Below are 11841 nucleotides of genomic sequence, written 5' to 3' on the forward strand. Positions count from 1 at the left end.
AAAAAACCAAAAAAAACCCAAAAAAAACAAAGTGGGCTTTTTCTGAATGTAGCAATGCGAAAACTGCGCTTTCAAGATGTAACCGAAGGTTGCACGCGGATTTAATCAGTGTAGTGAAATAATAAATATAGCTTACGCTAAAATAAGACTTTGGAGGATGATACGATACCTTTAATAGGTGGTATATTTTGCTTTTTGCATATGATTTTGAAATTATTTGAGAAGCAGCTGTTCTAATCCGAATTTATAGAAACTACTTAACAAAATATACGCCTTTATTTTGTTCCTAAAGTTTTGATTTGAAACTGGCTGACATGGTCTCCCTTTATGAAATCTAGTGTTGACTGCTGACTTACTTTTCTGTTATTTTCTTTGATTTAAATAATTACAGATAACACAACTCATTGACCTGTTTAAATACTACAATTATTATTATTATTATTATTATTATTATTACTGATGGTTGTTTTTAGATTTAATTGAAAACTTCAGACGTAGCTTTGCAGTTCTACTAAAATGATAAAATATAGTCAAGCTAAAGAATCAATTTGTTAAAGCTGTTAGTTTATGAGGGCCATTTTATTGTTTGCCAAAAAAAAAAATCCTTGCTGAAAGAGATAAAAGTAAATGAAAAAGCTTATTCTTGGCTGTGATTTCTAAGCAAAAAAAAAAGTGCTGTAATAACTAAGGAGTGTCACGTATAGATCTGAACATACAGGTGGTGTGTTCTGATTTTTATTTGGTCCGACTGTTGTTTAAGAAAGACAATTTCTCACCATAACACTGACAACGTATCTTTTCAGTTCATAGATGTGGATGTTCACGAGCATATTTTGTGCTTTGCTCTCACTGTAGCAGCAGCGGGCAGGTGTCCGGAGGAGAAAGCAGACTCTTTGCATTATTGATTATCGGACATATGTTCCCTTCTTCAGAGCAACCATACATCTAAGGAATTGTCAATTACAGTATGAGTTGAACAACTTCTTTACTGTGTAGAAAAACACATTCACAAATGACTGCAAAGTAAAATAGCAAAATGTGAATAACCTACTATTCTCTGTTGAGTCATAAAAAGTTCTTTTTCAAGTCTATATATAATACATAAGAACAAACAAGGTGTTTTACAAATATTTTAATGTCCATAATAACTTGCATAATTTCACAACGTTTGTCTTTTTTTCAATTGATTCCAATTTCTTTACTGTCATCAATCAGCAGAGAAAAATGTCTGTTGTTTCCCAGGTCGATGCCTGTCTTGGTTAGACTGGTAATTGGACCTCCTGCGGTGCTCACTCTGTCCATGCCTGCCGAGAGGGGGTGAAGCTGAGGGATGCCTCTGTTCTGGATCACCGAGATCTCGTTGTTCTTCATGGCCAAGCTGTTGGTGATAGCTGTCGCGTAACGGTTCCAGAATCCTGGGTCTACATTCATGGCTCGAGCTGCCAGGTCCTTCTGAAACATCTCTCCAAACTTCACTGCCTCTCCACCCAGCAAAGCCATGGGGTTGTCCACAGAAAGCCGCCGGCCTCTCCTTGCCGGTGCATTGTTCCACATGTGAGTTCCCATATGAACCTGAAAATGGCATTTAAAGCGTTATGTGGTAATCTTTTTCAAAATACAAACATAGTTATATATCACCTATAGGACAGCTGACAGTTTATTCATGTTAGATCTTTTGATTTTTTTCAAACACACCCTGATGGTTCAAATACATTTATTTAAACGTCATTTTTAGGCTCTGACAAAATAAAAGTTTGAACAGCAAGTTTTTATTGTTTGATCCAGAATCGATTTGTTGATTAATAATTAATCAGAAACCTTTCTGATTATTCAATACTGTAAAATATTTGTTTGTTTTTGGACAAAAACAAACATTATGAAGGTGCAATCTGGGGTTCTAAGGAATTCTAATGGGAATTACTTTTGATACTTCTTAACATTTAAGAAGTAAAAGTAATAATCAGTTATGATTTTTAAGATCCAAGTGGTGAATAGCAGAGATTTTGTCAGTGTTAGTATGATGTTGCACTAAATGATGAACAAAGTTTTAATCCTACAGAAACCTGTATAGTCTAAGCAGTCTTTTATTTTGAAAGGTGCATGATTTAAGCTTCCATCGATATGCTTCCTAATTCGCGTTAATGGATTCTTATAAGCAAAGATACCATGTAGAGAAGAATATGTATGCTTGGTAAATGTTCTGTTTTCGTTTAGTTCATCTGTCTCTGTTTTTCAATATGGACTGTTTTACTTTTAGACACATTTGAACAAGAGATCCTCTGAATGCTTTGTTTCTCTAAAACTGAAACCAGGTTCTTGGTCTAAAGGATTCCCGTCTTGCAGGAAGTCTTGTCTTATCCAATATTCACCACAGTAAAATGAGTCCTGGTTCACCTACTGTGCACTTTTTAAAACTTAATAGCAATAGGGAACAGTTTTCCTTGATAAGGTCCTAACACAACACAACACAACACACCAGAAAAAACATCAGTTTTTATCTACCTTCAGATTGCCTTTTGTGGTGAAAGCTCTACCACAGATCGAGCAGACAAACGGTTTCTCTCCGGTGTGAGTCCGCTCGTGGATCTGCAGGGCGCTGGCTGAGGAGAAGTTCTTCCCACAGACATTGCAGTTGTGCTGCTTTGGGGTTCGCCGAGGAGGCGCAGGGCCTAGCAGGGAGGTCATACCTGGGCTACCAACTGACGGATACGCTGGGGTGATGTGGATGCTAAACGGAGGATGGTGCCCTTCCATCGGGGTGCTCGGTTGACTGTGACCATTCACCTCAGTTTTTATCAAGCCCGATGAAGTGCTGGTAATCAGGCTTGGAATACCTGCAGTATAAAGTTATCTTTACAAAACTAAACTGTTTTTTAAGGTTATTATAATAAACATTTACATGGCATTTTTAGCTTACCTCTCTCTCTGCTCAGCTGGAATGACATACTGTAAGGCATCTCCTCTTTCACACATAGTTTGCCGGGCTGTGTTCCTCTCGGCTCTTGGGCAGCTGCTGGTGCAGAGGCAGGAGACTCAAATTGCTCTCTCTTCACTGAGGCTGCCAAAGGCTCCTGGGATTCTGGCCTGCTGTTGTCAACTGCCGGTGATTTGATCGTCATGCTTTCTGAGTTGCTTTGAAAGGGAGACGCTGATACACAAGGCGAACAGGAGGACTCGGACACATGTGGGCTGTTTTCACTACAGTTCTCCACCCTTTTCTCTGATAAAGCGCCTTCAATATTGAGCTGGCTGCTGTCTTTAAAACCATTAATTAGGGGTTTTGTACCAAATGACTGGTTTAGGCTTACAGCAGAGTCAATCATTCTCATTTGTCTCTCCAGAGCTGCTATACTTGACACAATGGCTAAAGACTTGGGGGGAGAATTACAATCAGAGATTAAGGGTTTAGATGTATATGCGCCTTCCTCCATATTTTCCACTTCCTCTTCACCATCCTCATTATCCTCTTCCATTGAAATATCATCAATGAGGTCATTGCCATTGCTGCTCAGGCTGTCAAAGTTGTTCTCATTGAAAGACACGTTGCTGTCCACCTCCTGCAGCCCGTCCACCGCGGCTGACTCTGAAATCTGACCAACCATGTGCATGCGGATATGCTGCTGAAGAACAACAGCATTGGTGAACTTCTTCTGACAAATGGGACACGAGTGTTGCACCTGCACTGGGAGAGTTTCTCGGTGAACGCCAATGTGAGTCTTCAGGTTTCCTTTGGTGGTGAAAGCCCTGCCGCACACTTTGCATTTAAAGGGTCTTTCGCCTGTGTGGATGCGATAGTGCATCTTGAGCGCGCTCTGACAGCTGAGGACACGGTGACAGAGGACACACTGGTTGGGATCTGTAATCTTTTTGTCAATATTCTCCACCAGCTGCTGAAGCTTTGAGGTCTCAGATGTTTGCATAGAATCCAGGAGGCCACACGATGGGAGTCTTATTTCGTCTGAGTTTAATGAGAGAGAAGGAGAGTTGGAGGCAGGAGATGCTGAGGCGATGGGTTCAGGTGTGGTGGTCACAGATGGGATGGTGGTGCTGGTTGTTTCAGAGGCAAGGTTGGGTCTCAGATTACTGGTGCAGCTCTGGGGCAGGTGCACCCCCTCTGTTTTCAGCACACTGGAGGCTTCTAAAACGGGAGAGAAACGAGCCTCGCTGCCTCTGTGGTTAGGTGACACAGATACACATTCACCAGGAGCTGGCTCATAGGAAGATTTAACAGATGGTGTTACACTTACAGGGTCATTTGAGCCGCCGATACTAGTAATAGTGGAGGAAAGCGGAAGACCCAGAGTGGCTGGCAGAGTTGCTACAACCGGCTTGCTATCCAGCCAGGAGGAGACAGGTTTTTCTGGAGGGATGGACATTCCATAGGGAATCCCAGAACTTGTTGGCACATTATCCAGATATTCTGGCACTGGGAAGGGGTTCATCTGAATATGAGGATACTTCTCTTTGTGCCGTTGAAAGTGCACCTTTAAGTTCCCCTTTGTAGAAAATCGGTTGCCGCAGATGTTGCATTTGAAGGGCCGCTCTCCTGTATGGGAGCGCAGGTGGATCTGCAGAGCACTGTCGCTGCCAAACACTTTGGCACAGAACCTGCATTTATGCTTGAAGAAGGGCTCCTCTGGGCTGGGCTTCGTTTCGAACAAGGACACATTAGGCAGTTTCGCTTTCCTGTGCTTCATCAAGGCTGCGAGAGGGTCAAGTGCATTAGCTGTGGCGGCAATGCTAGCCAGGGGATTGGGAAAAATGACGCTGCTGGGGGGGCTCTGAGGTAGAAATGGCAGGCTAGAAGAAGAGCTGAGTAGACTGCTCTGTGCCAGCGAAATGGGGCTGGAGGAGCTCAGTGTCTGAGTACTGCTAACACTGCTGGTGTGTGAGCCTGTGTAAGGAGGCAGCAACGTGGAGATGCTGCTGCTGCTGCAGCTGGAGAGAGATGGGGTCGTGTTTTCTGAGGAGGCTGAGGTACATGTGACATCCTTAAATGTGGGCTGTCCACATATAGTTTGTGAGGGCAGGGTTTGCGACTTTTCAAGCACAGAAGACAAAGAAACAGCCGCCTGTCCGTTAATGGCGGAGGGAATCGTTCCTGACAGTGGCAGGACGGGAGGAGGGATGATCCCTTGTGAGGGGAAAGGGTTAGGAGCCAAAGACAGGGACCTGGAGACTGGGTTTAATGCTGCTTGTGTTGGTTGTCTGTTCATGACAGCTACCTGGCTGCAGATCTGCTCTATAAGCTGCAGCTGGTGGACCTGTTGTTGCTGCAGAGCTAGCAGGTGTTCCAGGATCACCGGGATAGCTGCTGAAGCTGCCTTCCCTCCTGGACCGCTGCTATTGATCCCCTGGGAAAACTGGGCAACAGCCACCCTGGTGCTGTGAAGGATCTCAAGTGTCACGTTGGTGCTCGGCATGCTGTAGCTGGCAGCTGCAGACATCTGGGAAGGAGTGGACTCAGCTGAATCCGGGGGATGGGGGCTAGGCGTTGTAGTGTATTTGTCCTGTGGGCAATGTTCAAGCTCCATAGCTTCATCCCGCTCCCTCCCTTCCTCCAAATTATCCAGACTGTCGTTGTCATTCACCAGTGTTTCTCCCAGCTCAAAGCCGGCATCCGTGGACTCTGCAGCAGATGAGTCACTGGACGCTACGCTGGGAACTGGAGACGGCCCGACAGGAGATTCCTCCGGTGCAGGCATCCCCTCGCTGTCCTTCACTATCAGCACCAAGGGATCCTCAGTGCAGACTTTGTGGTGCTCTAACAGTTCGGTCCAAGTGAAGAACTGAGCACAGCATTTATCACAGATGTGTGTTTCCTCACTGTCTTCATTGGCCTTCTCTTGCTCCATGCCAGCCAAAATCCCTGAGAAGGAAAAAAAACAAGAGTAGAATGGGAAACTGATCACTGAATGTCCCGATGTTTCGTCGGTGGGACGAATTTTCTCTATATCACCTTTCACCTATGGTCCCTTCCCCCTCTCACTCGTGCGTGCACACACACACACACACACACACACACACACACACACACACACACACACACACACACACACACACACACACACACAGCGGTGAGTCCATCTTTCCAATCTCGTGTTGTGCGGACAACCATTGTTTAACTCCACTGAACGTTGAAATCCACAAGACACCCTGCAGCGTCCAAAGATAACAAACATGTCAAGCTGAAACGGGACGGTTTGTCAAGGAATTATCTAAAACAAATTTAGATTAAACTGCATATGTGCCGTAAACGTTATGCACACACGTGCATTTGTATGTGAGAACAAATTATGAACCACAGGAGGAAAGGTTTGGGGCATTTTAAGGTTTATTTTTAATATAAAAAACTGCATTTAACCAAAGACCATGCTCAGCTACTTCAAAGTTTACAGCTGTGGAGTGTGTGTTCATTTTTAATGAGACGTGACTCTAAAAGACTGCTTTTAAGTGTCTGACAGAAGTTTTCAACTCACACTTAAAGTAAAATTAAAGTAAAAGTAAAGAGTGTGAAAACACATATTTGTCAAAATTTCTATTTGGAAAAAGTGAAGTGAATTAACCTAAACTTAAAAAAACTGTTGTAACATTTAATAATCTACACAACCTGAAACACATGTTATACCCTGATTGTTATTAAAACATCGTGTTCGCTCTCAGGGTCTGATAAATTTAATTGTCTTCTCAAATTTCTTCAGGAACACATCTGTGAATCTGCATCAGCAACACATATCTCTTTTTTATTTTTGTATTTCATGCATCTAAATACCAAAAATACAAAATACATATAAAAATAAAAATACTAAAAAATACCCTGACGTGAACAGGACGTAAGAGCGTGCCTTGTCGTCCTCGTTTCCAGACTTTTCCTGTTGTATTTTCTCATATTTTAGCACAATTCTTTATTTTGAAATCTTCATTTCATTTTGCCCCGTTTCAGTAGCTGATATGTGACATTCCTTATGACAGGATTTCACACTTTATGATCACTGTTGCATCTGTTCAGGTTTTGCCCCATTAGGAAACAGACAGTAATGCCAGATGGGAAGTTTTGGGGAAATCACTACTGAATTATTGCACATATATCCGGGTATTGCTACACTAATTTAAGGATAACAATTTTTAAAAACTGACTATTTAGACGGATGGATATTTTCAGGGATTAGGAACGACTGTAATTGGATTTTGTTAACTGAGTATCTTTACAAACTTCCATTCTTGTAAGCATCACACGTTAAAGACACGTTCACAGGGACTGTCAGCGTTTTTTCCTTAAGCAAACTAAATGTGAATTTTAAATAATTTTAGATTGAAAGATGTGTGTTTGTGCTAAATTTGACACGAACGTGTGTCTGTGTGGCCCCATATGTGCACATAATTCGTGTGTGTGTGCACACGCGTGTGTGTTTGTGTTTCCGACTTAAATCAATAAACTCCAATTATCACATTTCACCACCTAAAAGAATTACTCCCAGTGTGCTGGAGCTAAAAGCAGCCGGAGACGTCTGTTATATTTACAATTATACGAACACACTGAACAAATCCTCACGCAAACACGCAGAACAATGTCTGCATTAAGGAGAAAATTAGTTCACTAACCTATTGTAGACATGTAGCTCCAAATGTGGCACGTCAGAGATTTTATAAAAAGAATTTTTTACAGACTTTTTTTCAGTTTAAGAAGTAAGAGTGTAACCAGAGCAGAGTAGAAAAATCTATTTGAAAGTCAAACTTGTCATGGGTAAATAATCAGAGTCCTTGCCTCACAAAGTGGGTGGTCTGAGGATCACCAGGGCGATTCAGCAAACACAGGAGTGAAAACACTTCCACTGTTTTAGCACAGGATTTTGTCTGCTCTCTGTAAGATTTACTTCCAATGAAAACAAAGAAAAGATCGGATTTGATTTAAACCTTTAAATATATTTCCAAATGTAATAACACGTGATGGGAATTTATTTAAAAATGTCACCCTCACTCAATCCATAATGTCAGGAACAGTAAACAGATTTATGTTGGTTTCTTGTGTGGTTTGGCGATGAGAGGAGAGAGGGGGAAAAAAATCATGAAGCTGCAGCTGAAAAGCAAACAGATTCGCAGCCCAGCATTAATGCTTCTGTGACTCTCTGCGCGACCTCTGGGTCGCAGAGGTCAATGGTTCAGATGTACTAATTGTATTGTGATCCAGACATGGACCACTTGCCCCTCTCAGGGTGATGCTGCCAAAGGTTAAGTCAGCAGGCTCAATCAAAGCCCAGCTCATAGTGGCGGAGCCCCCTGCTTGGCTGGAGGGCGGTGGGAGGGCCCGAGTCAGGAGGGCCTCTTCCACACTCGACACCTTTTCACAGCCACGCATAAAAACAAAGTCACATATAATTCAATGAAAAATACGCAACAAAAACGGCAATGATGATAAAAATTGCGATTCCACCAGTGAAGCTGATTTTTTCATTTACAGGCCTTTTACTTTTCAGGGTTATGCAAACAATAATAAAAAACCCTCCATCAACATTAACATAATTAAAATAAGTCAAATGAATGATATTACATCAGCATTATTTGGATGAATTTATATTTACGTCCCTGGTGGAATGTAAAAGTATTTCAGCTGATTCTGCACCAAATTGAGAGGCCAAAGATTAATTTTAAAATTCTGTTAAATTTCAGTAAACATTTTGGCCTCTTCCAGCAGTTTAAAGGTTGATTTACACTTAAAATATTAATGCTGATACAATTTAATGCTCAGCTTCTTTGTTGATTAAACGGTTGAATGAGGATTTCCTGCAAGCACACCAGATTAAATCCTGACACTGAAAATATACAAGATAAGAGTTATAGTGTACTCTAACATGGGATGGTCATATGTTTTAATGATTTTGTTCTGTTTACAAATGATATGAAATGCGCTGATAATCCCTAGTCATTATTTTATTCATGGACTTCCCTAATGTTATAATTAAAAACTTTAAATCAATATACATATATATTTAAAAAAGGGTCTTGACTTACTTAAACGTCTTACTTTATTAAGAAGCTTCTTTTAAGACTATTTCTATTTGATTTATAATATGAATGTTTATCATTAAAAGTTTAATAGTTGGCAGGAGGACTTTGCCCCCCAAATTAAAAGAATACAATAAAATAAAATATGAACATAATGTGAAACAAAATATAAGATTTCCGTGCGTTTCTTGCTTCATGTGGGGGTTTTGTTTCGGCGCAGTCCTTCACAGCAGGTCCTGTTTCTTCAACATTTAAACACCAAGCAAATAAACTATTACATTGAACTTGGTTCATAAAGAAAAATGTTAAAAGATTTCAGTCTACAGTTGCTACTCCATATTGTGTCAACATCTTCTCCAGCTGTTAAATCTCGACCTGCACGAGTCAAAGTAAAGTTAAAACTAAATGAAAAAAGCTTCCTTGTGATCAAATCATGAACTTTTTCGGATTTTATCTTTAAAAAGTTTCCCTAATGAGACTTGAAAGCTAAACAGTGTGATACAGAAATAATGCTAAAATAATAGGTGTGTTTCCGCAGAAAATGGTAAGTAAAATTGTTTAAATTAATTTGCATTCTATTTTATTTTACAAATTGCCTAAAAAGTTTTTTTTGTAACAGAATAAATCATTTTGAATAAACCGTCTAAGACGACAGTTCTTCTTCACGCAGCAGCCTAAAACCCCCCTGAAAAGTCGTCCAAAGCTCCCCGGACACTTACCATTATTGCAGAGCAGTCCGGTCTGTATCGCCTCCTCATCTGACTTGAGGTGCTGCGGCTTGGCTTGCTTTCGCCGGGACATGTTGATCTGTTTGTGCGCCTCGCTGCTGCCTTTCGCCGAATCATCTACAAGCAGCGAATGGGACGCTTCGTGGAGAGCGGGTTCGGTGAAATAAGAGATCGGAGGATGGTGTTGATGCCCGAGTGCAGATTGCGCATGTCAGTGTAATTATGATGGAGGAAGGATAATGCTTTTACGACTCTAGCTGCCTTTCGATGGGTGATTGGCTGCCGTCCAGCCAACTCACGGTAGATATGGAAATGAGGGATGGTGTTTAATAATAATTAGTTCACTTCCTGTCCGGTGTGCGGCTGATTTTACGCACATCTCCGAGCAGCCAACATGGTTTAGTCCGATCTGAACTCCTGAGAGTCTTAAGCGTTTTGGAACGGTCTTGGTTTTAACTCTGTGGTCAAATGCTGCATCTTTAGATAGTCCGTTTGAGTCTAAGATTGTTTTATTTCCTTTCTCAGCTCTTGGATTGGCTTAGACATTCCACTTTGAGTTGACTCCTCGGGAGGTGGATGGCTCGATGTCCCAGCTGAATCCCTCACACACACTCGCGGCAAAAGCGTAACACTAGCAGGAGCACCCTCAGAGAAAATAGGCTGAACACCTAAAACTGCCTCAAGCCCAGAATCAACGCGACGGAAGAGGTAACTCCCTAACAGATCAGATTTCGCAGGATTGGATACGTGCGTAAAGTCAAACTTTGTGCGTAAAAATCTCACTCAGGTCGTACGTAGATCCGATCTTGCACTGGTGACTATCGGAAGTGAGATCCCTGGTTTATCCGAGCTACCGGCGCTCTCCTTGTTGCCTCCGCCTCCGGTCCATCATTAGATGCCCTTCAGCCGCCTGCGATAGGCTACTGCCAGGATACCACAGGAGGTGTTGGAGCCCTTGCTTCATTTGTTACGACCTCCCACAATTTGGCGCCATAATAGACTGAAAAATGTGTCGGAGAAGAAATCCTCCCTCGAGTGAGCATCAGGGAAGTGTATAAGATAAACCCAGATGAGCTCAGTTTGAAAATAAAACTAGGCTGAATACACCTTTTTTGTAGCTTGTATATATGTTTTACCGGTTGGTTGACATAATAGCAGCCAATACAGACCAGAGTTTAAACTTAAATCCAGCTCAGTTATCGATAAATTAAAAAATCCTTTAAAAAAGAAAGTATGCAAGAGTATGAGGTGTATAATAAAATGTGTTTGAAACCCTTCCACAGACTGTAGCTATTTCAAAGCTGGGAGAAGAATGAAGCATACTTCAGCAAAGCTGTAATCCCCTTTCACCAGACATTGTCCCCAAACTTGTAATTATGTGGTATTAAAAGATGCAGCTGGGGGACGACAGAATCAGCTGTTGATAATTGCAAGTACTACACAACAGCCTGGTATTGATCGGCATGTCTCCTATTCCCCTGCTATAGAGAGATAAGGAGGCCCCACTCTTGCTCGAATATAATTTCTTCTGACCTATCAGGTTTCTACAGACTTATGATGAATAGCCAGAGTGGCCGAGAACGCTTATCTAGAAACTCAACCCTCCTTGATTCGATATTGATTCTTTGTAACCAGCGTCAGCACACAAAATCAAACTAGCAACTACTTGACCATGATCTCTTCCAGATTCTAACTTGGCCTCCACCCGTGCAGACTCCACTCTATGCCCGAAGCACCACTTGATTTTAATCATTGTGAACATCTGTTAGACAAACAAATGTATCAGTTTATATTGTTTAATATGAGGAGGAAAGGTAATCCAGCTGAGCCACTTAAATAAATTATATTCATTAATAAATAAGTGCTGAAAGTAAGCAATTACACTAAAAATACACAAATCACTTAATTAATAATGAAACAAAAAAGGCACTTGGGAGTTATTCATGATGCTATTTTGGCGACCTATGCTGCTAAAACTGCTTCGCTTTTTTTCAGCAGGGCAGAAGAAGTCTCCAGTTAATTTTGGGGCAGCAGTAAGTGGAGTTGTGGTGTTAGATTGCAATACAAACACTGGCTTAATTTAAGAAACAAAGAGGTCCTGAATCCTGGA

The 11841-nt window shown here is 41.6% G+C and overlaps 1 protein-coding gene across 1 annotated transcript; it reads right to left on the reverse strand.

The window, feature by feature from the left end:
- Positions 1-717: 717 nt before the first annotated feature.
- Positions 718-10674, reverse strand: sall3b (spalt-like transcription factor 3b). The gene is made up of 4 exons (XM_004569237.3): positions 9723-10674; positions 2918-5869; positions 2503-2834; positions 718-1572 (listed from the first exon to the last, which is right to left on the reverse strand). Exons 1-4 carry the CDS (start codon positions 9802-9804, stop codon positions 1180-1182), a joined length of 3759 nt encoding a protein of 1252 aa, XP_004569294.1. The 5' UTR covers positions 9805-10674; the 3' UTR covers positions 718-1179.
- Positions 10675-11841: the final 1167 nt, after the last annotated feature.

This window comes from Maylandia zebra, linkage group LG22 (assembly GCF_041146795.1).
Source record: "Maylandia zebra isolate NMK-2024a linkage group LG22, Mzebra_GT3a, whole genome shotgun sequence".
NCBI classification, from domain to species: Eukaryota; Metazoa; Chordata; class Actinopteri; order Cichliformes; family Cichlidae; genus Maylandia; species Maylandia zebra.